Genomic DNA, 20,780 nt, shown 5'->3' on the forward strand with positions numbered 1-20,780 from the left:
GTGAGTGTTACTGTTTTGTTTCTTCACTGCAGGGTTATGAACTAATTGTGACCTCTACTCTTGATTCTTAATTGCTTCTGACCTACTCTGTTAAGTAAAAAAGAAATAACCTAACAGAAGGGTAACCGGATCACTGCTGCCACACCAAGGAAACAGGCAAGCGTTGGGATGCTCTTTAATCTCTCTATCCACACAGCTCTCATTTTAATTTGCAAAATTGAACCCAGATCGAGAGCAGTAAAGCCTGAATACGGTAAATATTCATGCCTCAGTGATCTAGAGTAGCTCCATTACATTTCAGAGATTGGGAGAATTACCTTTTGGATTATGTATATTCATGGGCTGATTTTTATTTGAGATATAATATTACTCACATCGGGCTACATGTCACACATTCTGCCGAAACCAGCCGCCTGACAAAGCTCCAAATGTTGCTTACACATAAAAAGTTTTACTTCTCAAGCATATAGTTTCCCTTCTTTTATGCTTTTCAAAGACTAGTATTAAACAAAAATATCCTGTTAAAAGAGGGGGGAGGAGAATCCATCCCTGTGGAAGTTCTTCTATAAACTGTTCAGCCCTCTGTTTACTGCGATGCAGTGTTTTGTGGCACACTTTGAAGTCTTGGGATAAAAGTGTTGCTATTGTTCTAAACCTAAGTCTAGAGTTAAAACAGGGGAAACAAATCATTTATTTCCCTGGAAGAATGAATTTCCCCACATTTAACTTTTATTACCTGGCTTTTCCCTAGTGTATTGGTTGAGGGAATTGGGAACAAAGAAAAATATGTGGCTTGAAAGCAGTTTTGATAACTTGAGGTTTAATTGGTATTAAAAGCTAAGCTTATTTATAATACATAAATTATAGAAGAACAGGCTAAAATCCCCTTATTCTGCATCTATCTGGTGAAATGTTATAGAGGCAGAATATGCAATGATTTAGATGTGCATGTACTTGGCTCATTTGATATTTCAGGTTGTTTAGCCAGAAAATCCTATGAAAAAAACCTCTATATTGTATTTATGCTGTAGATCTTAAGAAAGCTTCCCACTTTCTCCTGACTTTAAATTAAAATTATTGCAATTTACAGCAGTTTACCATTTTCCTTTTATATGATATATATATGAAAAATCTGTATATGAAAAAATATATACAGTCGGCCCTTGGTATCTTCTGATGTTCGGTTACAGTATCATCCCAAATATCAAAATCCATAAATGCTCTCAAGTCCCATTATCTACATTAGGGTAGTAAAACAGTGTCTCTTATATAGGAGCGTTACAGACCACCGCTGTTGTTTGCTCCGCAAGGGAGCCGCAGCAGCCAAACCACACAACTCCCTCGCGGAGCAAAAAAGAAGCTCCAAAATGGAGCTTCTTCCTGCGGCGCGGTTATGATGCCGCGAGGCACCAATGGTGCACTCGCGACATCATAAGCGCCGTGCGACATGCAGACGCACAGCGTCTGCTACGTCAATATGGTGGCAGCCATGTCGAACGGCCACCGCCATATTATACGTATTGACTAAGTACTAGGGTTAGGGAGGTGTGGAAGCACCGCCCCTTCCTAACCCTAGTACATAGTCAATACGTATTTTATGGCGGTTTGTAACCCCCCATAAATTGGCACAATCGAGGTTTGCTTTTTTGGCATTTCTTTGCAGTGGGAGGGTAGGGGAACATTTTCAAGCTGTAGACGATTGAATCCATGGATGCGGAATCTGTGGATACTGAGGTCTGACCATACCTGATATAAAACATGAACATATGAAAAATATATACTTGATATAAAACGTGAAACAACCAGTTTTGCTGTGTGGTCCAATAGTTATCCTTCTGCTTACACTTCTGAAGGCATGAAGGGCACAATAAGAAAATGCGCACAACTATTTGAGGCAAGTGGCTATGCTGACAGTCACCTAGTGATTCATTACAAAATGTATAAAATATTCAACCTTAATTTTTAATTTTTTTTATAAAAAATAAGGCTGAACAATTTTAAAATGTTGTAGTGAATCACTACGTGACTGTCAGCATAAGCTCCTTATATCAATAGCTGAGGGTGTTCTTCTTTGATTTTGCCCTTAATTTCCTCAGGAATGTCAGCAGTGGGATAACTGTATATATACATTGCCCACCAGACTGCAAAGGCAGTTCACAGTAAATGGAAATTATGATTATTGCTGGAAACCTTCACCTTTTTGAAGGGGATTCAATAGTTACCAGTTTTGCTGAGGTACTGATTCTCTTGTGGATGAAAAAAAATAGATTAAAGACTTAAATCCAGCATCATGCTTGTGCTGCAGCACTAGTAAAACAGAACCTTTGTCCTCCTCTCTCTTGCATTCTCCACTGAAAAACTTGAGCTGGTGGGTTTCTCAGTCTTCTGGAGCAGGTTTTTGGGGTGTGGGGGCACTGTAGTGGGAGCGAGGGCAACTCCTGCTTCTTCATTCTGTTAATAGAAGTGGTTTCATCAGCAACTGTCTCTCATAGGGATTAAACAAATATTTTATTGTGGAGTCAAAGGCTTTCATGGCTGGCATCCATAGTTTTTTGTGGGGTTTTCGGGCCATGTTCTAGACGAGTTTCTTCCTGATGTTTCGCCAGCATCTGTGGCTGGCATCTTCAGAGAATGCTTGCCTGGAAAGGAGTTGGGTATATCTATACTGTGTGACCTGGGAAGGCAGGAGTGATTTGCATGTGGATTGTTCTGTTGCTAATGGCAGGCCTCAGGGTGGGAGGATATTTTATTCTTACAGATTTCTCAATTAGTTTATTGTTACAGTGTTTCAACAAATTTTGTTACTGAGAGCATTATTGCCTGTGGCTATTTTGTAATTATTTCTTTAAAACATGTTAAATTTGTTTATTGGGAAATGTGAGGAATTCTGTGTTGCTAGGCCAAATGTAGGAAATTTCAAGTTGATGATCTAGGAATATCCAGTAGAAGACCTTTTCAGAAAATGTAGGTCTTCTTAGTCAGATCCATTGTTCATCTTATGCTTGTTTATACTATGTTGATAATCTACTCAGGGTCTTGAGGACAATTCAGCAAGATGGAAGAGAAGAAACCCCAGTTAATTAGAGGTTCATAGTTTATCTCACTCTAGATATGGGTTAATATAATCACTAACATATACTTTGTTGTGGAATGGAAATGAGAGTTCACAGCAAACTCACAATATTTTTAATGTGAGAGTACATCAGTAGAGTCAATAAAGGCACACCCATCATACCTCTTGGGAAATCCCTGCTTCTGTAAATGCAGCAAATGAATGAGTCCTGCAATAAGGGAGTCCTGACAACACTGGGTATTTCTCTGACCATAAATGTGCTTCAGACATTGTGCTGTCTACATGCTGATTTGATGGATTCGTTGACTTTTAGTTAGCCCAGACTTCCACTGTCACCAGCATGCTCCTTTCAAATCACCTTTTAAACTGAACTGAAACATATTTTATTTATTTTATTATTTTTTCATTTAATTTATATCCCACATTTCTTTTTGTTCAAGATCAAAGCCAATTCATCAAAGTTTAGGGGTTTGATGAGGGTAAGTTTAGTGGTTTGAGGAGAGTGCTGTTTAAAAGGACATTTTGACCAAAGGGTGCTTGCTAAAAGGTAGTTTCCTAAACAAGAGGCTGCTATATTAGGCCCTTGGTATCTCCAGGGATTTGGTTCCAGGATCCCCCATGGATACAAAAATCCATAGATGTTCAAGTCCCATTATATACAATAGCATAGTAAAATGACAAAATCAAGGTTTACCTTTTTAAAAAAGAGAATTAATATCTTCAAGCTGGGGATGGTTGAATCCATGGATGCAGAATTCATTGTGTCAAATGAAACTCTTTTACTACTGTAATGCTTAGTGTTTGGAACTGCAAGAAGGAGTCCTTCAAACAGCTGCTAAGGATGTATACAACTAATATGTTTACACTTCTCTGGTTCTTACCAAATCCCTAATGCCTGTCCATGCTCCAGCATTTGTGTTGTTTCATCTAATTTAATACAGTAATCACCGTGAGTAACACTGTATGGCAGTGTTAACGGGTTATATTTATTACACTTGCGCCTTTCTTTCAACAACAAATTTTCTAAGTGCTCACTTGCCAAGGTACCAAATGGGCATTGGAAATGATGGCTGTAATCATAACAGGTATTAGGCAACATTTCACCCTAAGAGCTGAGGTTTTTGTACTGGACAGTAAGAAAGAAATGTCTTATCTTTACAGTAGGTAATATAAATATTGTGATACAATTGCAATATTCCTTTGTTCCTCAGATTCAGAGGCCTGGTTTGGTGTAAATTCTTGAATTACCCCAAACCCCACTGTATGGCAAGAGCATTTGTTGTGGTTATTTTTCATACCTTAGAGTAGCATAGAAATCTTATGTCTGTTGCATGCCTTCAAACAGTTTCTGACATATGGTGACCTGTCATGGAGTTTTCTTGGCAATATTTGGCCAGAGGGGCATGCTTTTGCCATCCTCTGAGGCTAAGACAGTTTGAATTGCCCATAATCACCCAGTGGGTTTCGTGGCTGAGTGGCATTTTGAATCCTGGTCTTTAGAGTCATCATCCAATGCCCAAAGGACTATGCCACATTGACTCTCCATACAAGGACACACAAATCCAGTCTGTCCTGAGTTAGGGATATTCTCCACATCTGGCATCTTCATAGACATGATTTAAAATTAATTATGTCCCTCCTTGTCATGTTGTCATCTGATCAAAGTCTTCATTGTGAGCACGCCCCCCCTTTCCAGTGAACTTCTTGAAGCTGAATCCTGTGCTCTTTCTCAAGTAATGGAGTAGGGCTAAGGGGAGGGTGTCTATAAACTCAGACATCTGGAATGTCTTGTGCTCCCCCCTCCTAGCATTTCTCTACTGACGTTGGTTCACTGTGTGTTTTTCTCAAGATCTTTCAGAGTTGTATGGTCATGCTTAGGGTGTAACATCCCACCAAGATGTATGGCATACATGATACATCCCTCAGAGCTAATGGTCTGTGTTGTCGCCAGAGCCAAGAAGATAATACCATGCCAGTAATTCTCTTGTCACATTTACAATCTTTTATTTATGTCTTTGAGAACAAGAATTTATTTTGAAACAGAGGGTCGCAATTTGGCTGAATTTTGTCAGAGGGTGTTGGTACTCTAGAGGCCTCTGCTGTAGATGTTTTTAAAAGCTGGCGCTCAGCAGAGCTTTATAACAAATAATCATATTGCATTCTAGCCAGAACAAATAAGCAATTTGAATGATATTTTTGTTTCCTGATCAATAGATGTTCCTGTTCTGTATGACATATATTGGTTGGACAAATTGTTTGACAGAAGTACTTCTGAAAAACCAAATATGCAGCCAGAACTTTTTTCTTTTTCCAGTCCTTATTGCTGAACAAGAGGAGTTGGAGTTATTTTTCTTAGAAAATAACAAACATCAGGCTGTATTTTCAGTTTTCCTAGTTTGCTGATACCATGTCATGTCTCAAGAAAATAATTCACCTCTCACTTAAGTATATGCCACTAGAATAATTTTATTGGAGGGGGAACTACACTTTATGTTTACGCCTTAATTAAAATAACCTAACATATTTTAAATGGCTTGATTGCCACATATCTGAACTATGTGTTGCAATCTGCTTTTTATTTATTTTTCATTCCCCCCCATTTTATAATAATCTGCTAGTTAGGTGAATTTGCTGTGATTTCACTTATCAGAGAGGCTAGGGTGCCTTTATCTCTTGTATCTGTAAGATGCAGTGACAGCACTAGAGGTAGGAGGATGCTTGGGCTCTTATCTGAAAAGGCTAAGAGCTATGGCATATGGAGTACCGATAACTTAATGAAAGTTGGATAAATAAAGGAAAAGAAGCTTCATTGTATCTGGAGAAAAAGCCATTAGTGCAGTTTTTGTATGCTGTTTTCTATTAGTTAAACTGCTTTGAAAATCTTAGTGGGCTTTTCCTTTGGTCTTCAAATAACAGGTTCTTTTCTTATATTGAACACATTTGTTTATCTTAAGGGCCTGAACAGTTTGGGTGCTTTTAATTTATCTCTCCTTTTTGCATTTTTTTATCTGCATATGAACACATGGACTTCCCTAGTCCTTCTTATCCACAAAGCTTCTACATCATTTTTAGAAATATTAATGTGATCATCCAGATAAAAATATTGAACATTATTTTGTGATTTATTTTCAGGCATTATAAGATGCCACCCCCACCCTATCCCCTATTAAATATGAATCTGTTTAAAGCAGATTCTGGAGTGTGTTTGTTTCTTGAGGAATATGAAGGTGCTACTTGATAAGTAATTATGAACCTATTTGATTAATCTTGGTCAGACACACTGGGTTTTCTTCTGGAGTAACTGCCCAAAATAGAGAGAGGAAAATATGGAGGACTATATTCCTTTTCTGGTATAGAGTAGCATTTTATTTATTTTCTTTGTAGGTCACTGCATTGAGTCCCTGTATTGGGAAAAAGATGGGATATCAATAAATAAAATAATAAAAAAATAGTAAGTTCATTTGTATGTCACCTTTATCTTACAGTGGGAACCAAGGCAGTTGCCAGAGAGAGGCAAATAAAAAACCTATACAGATTGAGTATCCCTTATCTGAAAATCTAAAATCAGAAATCAGAAATTCTCCAAAATCCAAAACTTTTTCAGTGGGTGGCTGAGATAGTGATATTTTTGCTTTTTGATCATTCAGTATACACAAACTTTGTTTAGTGCGGAAAAGTATTATTAGAAATAATGTATAAATTACCATCTGGCTTTGTGTATGTGGTGTATTTGAAACATAAATGTAGAGTCAGTCCTCCATATCCATGGATTTTTATCCACGGATTCAAGGATCCACGTTTTGAAAATATTTTGAAAATATATCAATTCCAAAAAGCAAACCTTGCTATTTTATACAAGGAGCACCATCCTACTGTGCCATTATATACAACAGAATTTGAGCATCCATGGATTTTGATAGCCACGGGGAGTCCTGGAACCAAAATCCCAGCAGATACTAAGGGCCCACTATATTTCATGTTTAGACTTGGGTCCCATCTGCAAGATATGTTTGTGTACATGCAAATATTCCAAAATCAATAACATCATCATCATAATCCAAAAATCAGAATAATTTCTGATCTCAAATAATTCAGGAAAGAGAGACTCAAACTGTTTTAAGAATGACAGTCTGAAAAGGAGGGGCTGCACTAGAGATGAAAAATCAGGATTCACAATCATGTAGAGAGGCTGTACATGAAGAAGACACTGCCCTGTTCAAATAACCTTTCTCCAAATGAAGAGAGCAATCCTGCAGGTAGGTGGGTAGATAAGTTAATCTTGCTTTAATGTCTGAATCAGGCTTAGGTTAAACCAAAGTTGTGTTGTTCAGGTGTTGTTATAAGAGGCTTCTGGATTACTTTCGCATTTTTTAAAAGCACAGTCATGCCATTTTAAAAAATGAAGAAAAGTTATTCAGCAGTCTCTTAAAAACACGATTATCACACATTAGGTTCAACATAAGCCTTGTTCTGGTGTTACAGATAAGATTAACCTGAATGCATGGGGATCAGGCTACTGTAGCCCCCCCCCCCCCCCCCCATTACTCCCCTTATTTTGAGAATGGTCACTTGATGAGAACAGAGTTCTATAGAATATTTTAAAAATTCTGATCTGAAAATGAAATTGCAAAGTTATGAAACATTATTACATTCTTTTTCAAAGTTGGTTTGGTGTAGTGGCTAATAGAGTGTTTAGATTAGGGAGGCCTGTATTCAAAGCTTTTGGTAGCCTTGGGCCTAGTTCTGGGTTTTTGTCTCTTAGCCCCACTGACCCACATAATTTTTTGAAGGCTAAAATGTAGAATGGTGAAAACTATGCATGCCACTGTAAGCTAACCATAAATTTACTTGAGGATTTTGAACAGAAGGCACAACAAAATTTAGAAGAATGTATTCATACGTATGCCTATGCTCTTTTCCCCCTTCTCCCACTCTTGCCTTTTCTCTTTTCTTCTCTCTAAGTTTATTGTTAGCCTTTTATTTTTTTACTGTGATTTTAACATCTCTGAAATGAAAAGCTTATATTTCACAGTTCAAGTCCTTCTCTGTATCTTGAAAAGATTCTCTCTGATGTAACCAGGTGAATATGTGCTTCTGCTTAAATAGAAGAAATATACCTAAATGTTGAATACTGGTTCTCAAGCTGTAGTGAATTCAGATCCATAGCCCACCTTAACCAAAGGACACAGATTGGTTTTCTAAGTAGTTATCATAAGTGCAGTAATTGTTGCTTTTGAAAGAATTTAGAAAATTTTAATAAGGGTACACAGTTTTTAAAAAGTACAAAAGAAAAATGGAAAAAACAAACAAACCCACAAAGCATAATATAGTGGTGCTATTAGACAACAAGTCACAATATATTTAGCTCTTTCCATTTATGGTGTGTTAAACTTGGAGAAGGAACAGATGCTTTTCTCTATACCAGGAGGTGCCAAAGTGCAGCACTCCAAGTGCTGGCCAACTGCAACTCTTACCAGCCTTAGCCTACATACCCAGTAGTAAGAAAAGCCAACAGTTACAATTCAGCAACATCTGAATGGCCAACGTTTGCCCACCCCATTTTATGGTCTTGCCTTCTGTTACACAGTTCAGAAGAATACATAAAGATACTACATAGAAAGAGACTGTCTGAATAAGCTGGTATAATTAGAAATGTGAAGGCCTGGAAACCCCCTGGAAAAAACCAGAAACAAAAATAAAAAAGGAAGAAAAACTATTATGGAATATTTTATTTTAGGATGATCCAAGGAAAAAAAAAAGAACAAAATGTTTTCCCCCAAAAAAAGATTTCTGGGCCTTCACATCTCTAGATATATAGTGGGCCCTGAAGAAAGAAACTAAGCAGAAATGAAATAATATTAAACTGAACTGGAGTGTATGAATAAACTTGAATGAACTGTGATCTTTTTAAAAACCTTATTTTCATCTTTATTTTTCTATTCTTAGAAGTTTTTGAAGTAAAATAACTGATCTATCTCTTAAGCTGTTAGCATCAAACTAATACACCCAGAGCCTTTGTAGTTTTCTCAGGCAAAATAGGGGAATAGGGGAGAGTTAAATGGACTGTGTTGCTAAGCAGTATATATAATCCTGAACATGCCAGACTAGTTTTGTGCTTATTATTTGCAAACTGAATTGGATCTTACTTTTCATAAATGTCACAATTGTACAGCATTATTTTAGTAGAAGAATTTACATGTGAGATGTTTTGAGGCTGAGAAGTTCATAGAACCTGGATAATTAGATATTATTATCCAGGTGATGTTAAAAAAAAGGGTCTATAGTTATTTTTGTTGTCCTAGAATGTATATTAAATCAGAATATGTATATGCTTGATTTTGATGCACAGATACTTCATTAAACAAGATCACATATATCATTAATATATCATTAAACACAATCGTGAAGAATACTACTATTCTCGAAACCTTGTTATAAACTAATGTAAGAGAGACACTTCTTACTAAGCAGAAAAAAGCCAACGGCCTAGCCTAATTTAAACCAAACTAATACAGATTATTTTATTGCTTTTAGCCACAGACTAGTGCAAATATAACAGAACAGCCTAATGTTGAGAGACTGCAACAAATGCATATGGAAAATAAAAATGGGAAGTTAAAGGCAACAGTTTTAAAGAATTCTAAGATTGCTACCATGTACTTCTCAAAAAATATATCATATATTTATGCAGACAAAAACTAATCAGCTAGCTCCTGTCGCATACTAAAAACCAGGAAAAAAAATCAACAGAATAATTTGTCTTATTATTTTCTGATACAAAGGGTAGACAAATGTGAACACAGAAATTCTTAGGAAAAAGCATTCCTGTAGATATTTTTTTAAGTAATTGCTTGAATAGTACGGCACCCTATGAACGAGCGGTGTATAAATGCCTAGAAGAGCCCTGGTGGTGTAGTGGTTAAATGCCTGTACTGTAGCCACTCATTCACAAGCCATAGGGTCGTGTGTTCAGTACCAGCCAGGGCTCAGGTTCGACTCAGTCTTGCATCCTTCCGAGGTCATTAAATGAGTACCCAGCTTGTTGCGGGCAATTAGCTTACAGTTGCAAAATGCTTAGATACTGCTTAGGAGGTGGTATGAAGTGGTATATAAATGAAGCTGCTGTTGCTATTTCTAGAAATAATTCCTGATCTCAGTGAGTATTGTTTGTTTTATATGGTGGGATATCAATTTTTAATTGACAAATGCTTTAAATACATAAACAATAAGAATATAATTTTTATGCTTTCTTCCAATAATAGGTGACAAAGAAAGTGAAGTCCATGCAGATGTTTCATACTCCAGTAACCTATGCCATGCAGGGTGACAGGGTAGGAATCTGTGTAACCCAGTTTGACCCAAAGCTGTTGGAACGAGGTTTGATCTGTACGCCTGAATCTCTTCAAACAATTCATGCGGCCATCATCTCTTTAAAGAAAATTCAATATTTCCGAGGTACCCTTCAGACTAAGGCTAAGTTTCATATCACAGTGGGCCATGAAACTGTTATGGGAAGAGTGATGTTTTTCAGCCCAGCTCCTGATGACTTCAATAATGAACCCATGGAGAATAGTTTTGATTTTGGCAAGGAATATCTTTATCAAGAAGAATATCTTTGGAAAGACTCTAGATCTTCAGAAGAAAACAAGGAGAATGACCAGGCTGGAGAAAGACAGATCCCCAAACAACAATGGGCCTTACTTGAGTTTGAGAAACCAGTTACTTGTCCTAAATTGTGCCTTGTTATTGGCTCAAAACTGGATACTGATATTCATGCAAACACTTGTAGGTTAGCATTTCATGGTGTGCTCCTTCAAGGAATGGAAGACAAAAATTATACAGAGACATTTCTTCCAAAACTCAAAGTTTACAAGCTGAAACATAAAGAAGGACAAGTGGAACGGGTAAGTTTGTGTAATCTAGTTTATGGGATTTTCCTAAAGCCATTAGATTGTGTGTAAAAACAATGTCTAGGTGAAGAGAGAGCAATAGATGCAACACTGAATTTAGTCATGTTGTACCCAGTGGTGTAGTAGTGGAAGAAATGGAACTAAGTTGACAGAGTCAAAAAATGTGATCCAGCCTGCTTATTCCATGAAGAAAAAGGGTTGTTCCATTTGAAGAGGAAACCATTGTCCGGTGAAAGCTTTATGCTTAAGAAAAATGACACTTTCCATTTTGTTATTGGGGAAGTCCCATGCTAGAACAGCATGGGAGAAGGTAGTCCCAGGGGAAAGTTGCCATTTGGCTCTCCTTTCAATGAATTCAGAATTCCAGAGAACACAAGACTGGACCCAGTCCAGTATCTTCATTTGAAACATGAGGGCATTTCAAACAGGGCTGGGAATTATTTTGGAAATTCCTGGTGTTCTGGATAACTCAGGATAGCAGAGGAGGAAGGTGATATTCGCTTTATTTCTATCTTCCTTTCTCTGGAGTATTTCCTTGATATCAGTTTTTAGTTTGTAGGGAGTTACAGAGGCCTAGAGGTACAGCTTTTCCAGCTCAAAGTTGTACTGATGTTATATTGTTGTATTTTATTTGTATTTGGTACGAGGCTTGTTTATCTTGGAATGACGTTTGGAGAAAGTTGCAGCTAAATGTTTGGTCTCAGTGCAGGAAAACATGAACAAATGGGTGATGAAATCACCGAGTGCTTTAAGAAAAGACCAGACTCTGGTTTAATAGAAATACTGATTCAGATGGTCCCACCCTGCTGCCGATGGATGTCTGGAGATTAGAATAACTGAATTTACAGTGTCTATTCTTGGCATTGATAGAGGAAAACTGCTTTCCTTTTGTCAAGAAAGGAAGTAGGTGTCTCCCCTCCCCCATGCACTGTTCTAGAAAGGCACTAAATAATAATGGTAATAAATGTTTTACATCCATGAGGAATTAGATCCCATTAAAATACTCTAGGGGACAAACTAGCATTGTAAGTGTTGAGAATGAAGGAGAGGCTGAGGCTGTAATTTACCAGTTTAATAGAAGTCTGTTCCTTAAAAACAAACAAACAAACAAACAAACAGATTTTGCAGATATTTATGTTGTTCACAGATTAAACATGCCAGTTGAATTTAGAATGACTATATTCCTGATTCTTGATGAAGAATTCTTGAATTCATATCATTCTTGAATTCTTGAATTCATGTCATTCCACACACTGAATTAATGGCTAGTTTATCTTGCAGAAATTAAAATTGGATGAGTATATTGCCCTAATAGTTTGTGTAATAGTCATTCAGTGTCCCTAGTTGCAGGAAAAGAGATTCCACCTCAACATTAGGAGGAACTTCCTGACAGTAAGGGCTGTTCGACAGTTGAACAAACTCCCTCGGAGTGTGGTGGAGTCTCCTTCTTTGGAGATCTTTAAGCAGAGGCTGGATGGCCATCTGTTGGGGATGCTTTGATATGGATTTCCTGCATGGCAGGGGGTTGGACTGGATGACCCTTGTGGTCTCTTCCAACTCTACGATTCTTTGATTCTAGTTCTGCTCTGCTTTGTCAACGTGCAAAGAATATCTACTAGAGATCATTCCAGCACTCACCAAATAATCACTCAGCTGTTGTTGTTGTTTTCAGTCAGAAGAATAATGGCTTTAGTAGATTGGATTAGATTGTAGTAAAGACTTAGTACTGTGTCTTTACTATAATCTGGTGCTACTAGCCACATCCTATCTAGTTCTCCAGCTATTGTGCTTCAGTGGATCTTCTCACAAAGCTGTAGATGTTATCAAATGTCTCTTGTTTATCCCTTCTATAAAATGTATGGTAGTTAGAAAGTGTTCTTTGTGAATATTCCGTCTCCATATCACAGGCCACTGTAGCTCTTACAATCATCAGGAAGAGACCCTGTAAAAATGATTACAAACTCCCAGTTTCTCTTGTTAGATATGGTGTAACACAGTGACTTTGGCGCCTTACAGACGGACCTAAGTGGCGCCGTCGTTGCGCCAGGAATACGCGCAAGGGGCGGCGCTTCCGGACACGCCTTGCCCCTCGCGCGTATTCCGTATGGCAAGATGGTGGCACCCTATACAGACGGGCGTGTCCATCTTGACATAACGGACGCGCAGCGTCTGGACGTCTAAACCCGGAAGAGACGTCGCGAGTGCGCGCTTTGGCACTTGCGACGTCTCTTCCGGGTTGCCGGAAGGAGCGTGATTTTTGCTCTCCTTTTTTACAGCGCGGGGGAGTCACGCGGTTTGGCTGCAGCGGCTTCCCCGTGCTGCAACTGGCAGCGCCCCAAGACCGCCCCTTTTGGGCGGTCTGTAACAGGCCTAAGAGTGGGTCATTTCACCTGTAATTCCCATCCATGCAGGTATATGAATATACATATACATATGCCTTATTAGCCCAGTGCTATGGATTCACACAGTGGAAAAGGTTCTTTACACCGTCTTTGTGTGTATGTGCTTCTATGTGTATGTTCACAAAGAGGCCACTGAGACCTGTATTTCATATTTACTTCAACCACAAACTGTGTAAGCCATTCTCTTTCATCCCTCTACCCTTGTGGCATATGTACAATGGAAATAATGGTATTGCAGTTTATATACCTCTTGTTTCATCAGTACTGTATAGGTACATTTCATGGGTTCATAGTTAATGAATATTGTCTATGAAAAATTGTTATCTGGTAGAAAGATTCAGTACTCCCATCTAACATGACATCTCTTGTTTTATCCAGAAGTTGAAAAGTACTAGAAGTTGTGTAATCATATGAGGAAACTCCATTACATCTAGTCTGTCATAAGCCTTTATGGGGCCTTCTGCAATAAGTTCAAAAAGTGAAAGGTGATACATAGATTCATACTATGACCTCTTGCATACCTTTGTTTTGCAAATGTTTGCCCAAGCAAGATTACATCCTGAAATATTGTTGCTTTGCCTACGGTAGGGGAAACTTGTCAATGAGTAACTCTGCTGGAATAGAGAGAGAAGGGGGAAATAAAGCCCTTTACTGTATTTGCAAAGCATAGGCTGCACTGCTTGTAGTTGTTTTGGATTTGTTTTGTAAAAATAAACCACATACTTCAGGGAGAATTTTCTGAAACTATACACAGAAACCCTTTGGCATGTGCAGATATGATAGAAGGTCATTGACCAGCAAGGCTTCATTTGGACATGTTTAAATAAAGTAGAACATTGCATTTGCTTGGAAAGTAATTGCATACCTTGTTAGTTTCTGAATTTTCTTGTGAAAAAACCTTTCTGCTGACCAGTGCTAGGAAGATCATCATGTGTTGTTAATGCTGACACATCTTATTTTGAAATAGGCGCCACAGTTTTATGCAGGTCTTCCTTATACCTGCTTTTTTGATGCACAATCCTATCATGCATTTCTTTAACCACTGAGATTTAACAAAGTATGTGGACATCACCAAAATCCCTAAAAGGCGTCTTGTCAGTGACCTGCATTGGCTACTGCCCATGGGATACGGTATTGGTGAATTAGATCTTCCTTAGTTTTCCTGTTTAAATCCTGTTGTATAAATCTGATGTTGCATGATGTCAGCATTTGGCAGTAAACTGAACTGCCTAGCAGAACCTATTTTTGCCACAATTAATGTTTCAGCTGCTTTGAAGTCTGAACATGGGTTTGCTTGGTTGTGCTTGGCTGCTGATGGCATGCTAAATGTGATAATAACACAGCAATGAGGGCACTCAGTGAATAAAAATGCACAATGCTTTTCCAAGTTAAAATCCACAGTAAAATAGGAGCATAAGAGATGTATTTATTTTTTGGCTGCTGTTCTGTTTGCGATTGAGCAATTTTGTAAAGCTTAGGAATGTGGAGATAATGGCATTCTCATTTGAAATACCATTTGTGTTTCAAAGTGCAGAAGATGGAGAAAAATATGAACTTTAGTGGTATAAGGTGAAAGATACAGTCATGTACAAAATATGTGTCATTGTATGGCTTTGGTTAATTGGTTATACAATTTTCCAGTGAAGGCAGTTCCAAGGAAATAATTAATATTTTATTTTTAACATAATAATAAAATTACTTGCTTAGGACAAGCACTAATTTGGCAATGCTTGCTAACAGAAATTGTCAATCATCATTGCTCTTGTTACTTTTAAATACACTAACAGGTTTTGGCATGCACAGCTGTTTGGGCAACTATTATTTACTTCTCTGAACTTGCATAAGAGTAATTTACAATGAGTCTGGTTATAATGAGAATATAGCCGTTGTGGTGATATGTATGTCTTTGCATATTACCTGGTATTCCAATGCAGAAAAGCATGTGAGTCTATGTTGAATTATTCATGGTTTTCCTAGCAATTCAAACCAATGTACAAAATGTCATACCTAAAATTTTTGTATGAATTTTAACTGAATGTACACATGTTTGTGCTCAGACTGAGGGATAATTGCAGATTGGTCCAGGAAGTGCCCTACAAATCAAACCTTTTTTCCCTATGTCTACCGTGAATCTGAGTGCTGTAGCGCTCTAAAGCAATCCTAAACAGATGAGTGCTAGCATTATTGCTTCTCCTCAGGATGCAATATGTTGCTAGACTCAGTGCCATGTAGCACTAGACCTTCAGTGCTTCTGCCTGAGACATTATCAAGCTCCAGGCCTAAGGTTTTATACTAACTGTAGGTTTCTGTCTAAGACACATTATTAACTGTAAATCTCAGCACTGTAAAATGGTGCATGGTATTCATGTTTGAGGCTGGTTGCTCCAGATTTTTCTTTAGTGGTACAGACTCATGCCTGAGGACTTGAGAATGGAGATGCCCTTCTAGCATCACTTGAATGAAGGAGAGGCCCTTTAGCATGTGAAAGATGAAGAGGCCCTTTTAGCATCAATGATCTTGTACATGTGTGTCAAGGATGCATATTTAATTCCACATTCTCCCATCACAATCTGCTTCCCTCTATTAGGGTCTAGGTAGAAGAGAAAAAATATAACTGACCCTTCTCTTCAACCTAATGGACACTCACCCTATTTGGAGCATCTGCATATGGTGTCTTATTGTGTGCATGTGCCACTCTGTCTTCCTACTTTGATTACCCCTTGTTAGAATCCTGAAGTATTCTACCAGATGTATTCAAGCTGTGGATGCTGGGGGATGGGTTGCGCTTAGCATAGCTTGTAGAGATGGTGATATGTAGTGCTAGGCTGGACCAGGTGTGAGTTATCTAGTGTCCTTGAGAGGCTGGCTTGCAGAGACTTGGAATGTAGTTTCGTTTCTGTGGGAAGAGCAGCTCAGGGAATAGGGATGGAGGATGGGAACTAGTGATAGGAAGGAGGGGTCCTGTGGCACGGGCTTTTGCTAGGGGTGGAGTACTTTGGCTTAGGGGAGTTTATGCATTGCTTTGGCTGGGAGGGGTCAGTCTCAGCTTAGAAGCCGGGTGATGAGGAATGGCTGATCTTGGAACCTTCAATAAAATTCTGTTGTTTCATTAAACAAGCTGACTGGTTGATTGTCCAGGATTCTGGTCCCACACTCTGACACCTCTTTTGAAACCAATGTTTTCTGAATGACTGTGTTTCTATAAGATATTCACATACCTTTTACAGTCAGTCATCTGTATCCATGAATTTGGTGTCCATGGATTAAACCATCCACAGCTTCAAAATATTTTTTAAAAAATGAAATCCCCAAAGCAAACTTTGATTTTGCCATTTTATGTAAGGGCATTTGATTATGCCATTGTATATAATGGGACCTGAACACCCAAGGAGTTTGGTATCCATGACGGTCCTGGAACCAAACCACAGCGGATACCAAGGGCCCATTGTAGTTATGTTTACTCTTCAATGGAATGCTAATGACAAAAAGCGGGGTAGAAATAAATGTTTTATTATTTATTATTATTTACGTGCAGTATTCTGCACTCACCCCTGTTGTAGAGGATAATGTCATTCTTCACCAGTTGAACCTGCTTCTGTCTTGTTCAGGAACAGTCTTTATTCACAGTGGCTTGGTTCAGATGTGACACTCAATTGGGATTTCATAATGGTGGAAGCCTAAAGCATCCCTAGCCGATAATACAGAGTCCAGCCTCTACTTGAAGACTTCTAGTGAGAGAGAACTTACCATTCTAGATAATTGGTTGCATTGTTGAACTGCTCTTGTCATTAGAGATTTCTTATAATGTTCAGCTGAAATCAGTCTTCCTGAAACAAGACGATTTGATCTAGTCTTGCCTCCCAATTCAGCAAAGACCAATTTTTTTTGCTTTCTTATCTGTGATAGACAAGTTTTTGAAGTATATTACAATCAGGATCCAAAATAATGCTTATTCTTGTGATATTCTTTCTGATTTTTGTGTTTGGCCATGAAAGCTGAACAATACGGTAAGCTGACAGTGAAAAAAAATTAAATTCATTTGAAATGTGGTACTGGATCAGAATTCTATGAATAATGCAAACTGCCAAAAAGTCAACTAAATGTGTCCAAGAGCAAATGATGCCTGAACTAACCCAAAAGCCAAACTTACTTAATTGAAGCTATTACTGTCCTTTGAACATATCCTGAAATAAGACGATTCTCTAGAAATTATTATATTTTTATTTTATAAGATTAGAATGAATTGTCTAATGTTTCAGGAAGGTTGATTTCAGCTGAACATTGGTGTTACCAAATGTTTGGTAAAACTGAAGGCAGTGGGAAAAGAGGAAGAACTCATTTCAGGGAAATATACTCAATCAAGGAAACTACATCCTTGAGTTTGCAAGACATGAGCGGAGCTGCTAAATAATGAGGTCTCATGAAGTGTCTTATTCATAATGTAACCCAATATCTGTGTCTTCATGTTGCCTGATGGCTTGTGACAGCCCCATCAATTTCATAGGATGTTCTTAGGCAAGTAGTAGTTGGAGGTAGTTTGCCACCCCCTTCCTTTGAATATAACCTACAGCACCTGGTAGTCTCCCTTCCAAATTCTAACTGGACCAGAGTCTGCTTATTCATGTTACCGTAAAATGAAGCTGATCTGACAGCACTCATCAACCTTAAACCATGTCCTCCTTCAGTCTTCTCTTCTTCAACAGTCCCTCACACGACTTGTTTTTTATACCACTTTCCTTACTGACTTCCTCTGAATTCATCCCAATTTGTTTACACCCTTTTAAAAATGTGGCATGGAGAACTGAGCACAATAATTCAGAAGTAATCGTTCAAGTATAAAATTAAACTATTGCTTCCCATAACTTGGGAACTGTGGATCTGATAATGCAACCTGAAACTATATTAGAGCTTTAATTTTTTTTATCTTTATTTATTTTGCAGCTGCATTGCACTAATGATTACTATTCAACTTGTGGTTCATTAGAGTCTTGATATCCATTTTGGACATATTACTGACAAACTGACTACCTACTTATTTGAATTTTTTCTCTCCTTTAGATAAGAAACTCTGCATTTCTTTCCTGTTAACTTTCATTTCACCAGTTTCAGTACAGGTTTCCATTACATCAGTGTCATTTTGAATTTTATTCCTGTTTTCTGAGGGCTTTACCTCTCAGGTTTGTGCCATCTGCAAATTTGATAAGAATTCCCTCTACTTTTATCTGAATCGTTGATAAAAATGCTCAGCCCAGGACAGAGTCCTGAGGAGCCCTGTTTGCAAATGGACTCCTTTATCATCTGTTCTAGTATCTTCTCTGTTATAGATGTTAATCAATCTATATTTTCGTAGGACTTCCATTTCTAACTTTGGGAGACTAAGATATTTGATAATTTCTTGTATGAGGTTGCACACAGTTTACCTTTTGGCTGAAGCGAGAGACAAAATACAAGTAGCAGATTTCTTGCTGTTCCCCCATTTCTCTCTTTGATTGAAACTGATTGTGATTTAGTAACTTCTTCTTCAGCAATTTCCTCCTATTTTAGGCTCCCCCTCCCCATGAATCATACTTCTGTAAGCTTGTTAAAATCAGATTTTCTGAAATGAAAGGGCACATTTTACTGGACATAATTGAATATTCCATAAATTATTAATTTTACCTTTATATGTTCTCTGCCCCCCAGAATTCTCAGTACTTTAACCTCAGTCACTGTTGTGCCTATTTTTATCAAAATCTCGGCCTTCACCTTTTGAAATAGAAAGTTAAAAGCTTCACATGTTGGCAGTCTGTTGGATGTTTCATGCTTGGTGGAGCTCAGCTACCAGCAGATATTTGGATAGTTGAAATTGTTTGTTACTATTGATTCTTGCTTCTTTGAAACATCTTTGGAACATCCTTTCTTTGGTTTAGTAGTCTGTGGTAGAGTTGAAGCACAATTTTATTTTTTTATTACTTTCTATATTTATTTTACTCAGTTGCTCTCCTCAAATGTATTGTGTTTACTATCTTTTCCTTTCTGTGCAAGTAAACATATGTTTATTCATAATGCTAACCCACCCCTTTCTTGTTTTATCTATTCTTTTTGAGCTAGTTGAATCCTTCACTTGTTTCATTCTCGTTTCAGGAATCATTCCACCAGGTTTCATATATTTTTCAACTTCTGCTTACCTGCTCATATTAGGGGGTTCAAGATAATTTCATTTGCACATTAGTGTTTAGGTATTAAAAGTCTTGGACTTTCTGCTCCAGCATCCCCCCCCCCCCCCCATTTTATTGTTGGGTTTGATTAGTGGCCACTGCAAGTTCCTTGGTTTTTCTTCCAAGTCCTTGTTTTTTGTGTTTACCTTGTACTTCCCTTTGGGCTATTGTCTTCTTTCCCCCACAGGGTTTAGTTTAAAGCCCTCTTCTTTATAAAGGTCAACATGCTGCTGCCAAGCAGGCTTTTCCTAATGTACTTGACACATTACCAGATCGAATCAGCATATAACTGCTTTTATAGTTCTCAGTAAGAATTTATCAATCACCACAATAGTTTTCCTTTTCTTCCTGCAGATAGTGGTAAAGTCACTTCTGTTCTTGAAGGTGAGTCTTTCTTGCAAACTTTGTAGTAACTATCATTTGCTAGAATTATCAGAGCCATTTAAAGTGATTGCTTCATTCTGGAAGTTAAGAATGCTTTCAGGTCCTCTTGCTCTTGAACTTACTGTCTTCCATGCTAAGTCTTTATTACTGCTATTAACCTTGCTATAGCACCTCCTCCAATACTTGTTTTAGCAATCTTCATTTTTATATACCATAATGAGCTGAGGTGTGGAAATCTACTCCTGGGTCTCTCTTATCTTCCAAAAGCATAGTCAGCTTTCACTTGAATGTTGTGTCTTCAAGTTAACTCCAACTTATGGCAGCTCAGTCAAAGGGCTTTCTTGCCAAAATTTAGTCACAGGAGGTTTGCCAATGCCGTCCTCTTAGGCTGAGCGTGACATGTCCAAGGCCATCTATGTCTGAAATTTAAAATTTAATTAATCTTAACTATTGTTTATTGGAAGAGGTCAATGTCATAAACCACAGCTTGAAGTCTCCTTGTTTCAGTAAAGCACGTTAAAGTCTCTTTAATATGCATCTGACTTGTACTATTTGGATATGTTAGTTTTAGATTAATTCTTGAGTTGCCCCCCTTTCCCCCTCTAATTCTGCCCTTCCTTTATTTCCTTGCACTGTTTTTTCTTCCCTATCCTCTGCACTCATTCTTTTCTCGCCTCTGATAGACAGAAGAAAAGTGCATGGTGACTTTTACTTTCCAAATATGAGCAATGAGGTATTTCAGAGACTGACAAAATGATTGCAATTTGCATTATTCTAACATTAGAATTGACTTTTAGAATCTCCTAGGAGGAGG

General features: G+C 37.9%; 1 protein-coding gene across 1 annotated transcript in view; it reads left to right on the forward strand.

Moving 5' to 3' along the window:
* The window catches only part of EEFSEC (eukaryotic elongation factor, selenocysteine-tRNA specific), a 224,343-nt gene that overhangs the window by 127,064 nt on the left and 76,499 nt on the right, over positions 1 to 20,780 (forward strand). Inside the window, exon 5 of the mRNA XM_042453409.1 lies at positions 10,336 to 10,977. Within this exon, the coding sequence (XP_042309343.1) occupies positions 10,336 to 10,977 (642 nt within the window). The remainder of the gene's footprint in view (positions 1 to 10,335; positions 10,978 to 20,780) is intronic.

The sequence above is a fragment of the Sceloporus undulatus genome, chromosome 2, assembly GCF_019175285.1.
Source record: "Sceloporus undulatus isolate JIND9_A2432 ecotype Alabama chromosome 2, SceUnd_v1.1, whole genome shotgun sequence".
NCBI lineage: Eukaryota > Metazoa > Chordata > Lepidosauria > Squamata > Phrynosomatidae > Sceloporus > Sceloporus undulatus.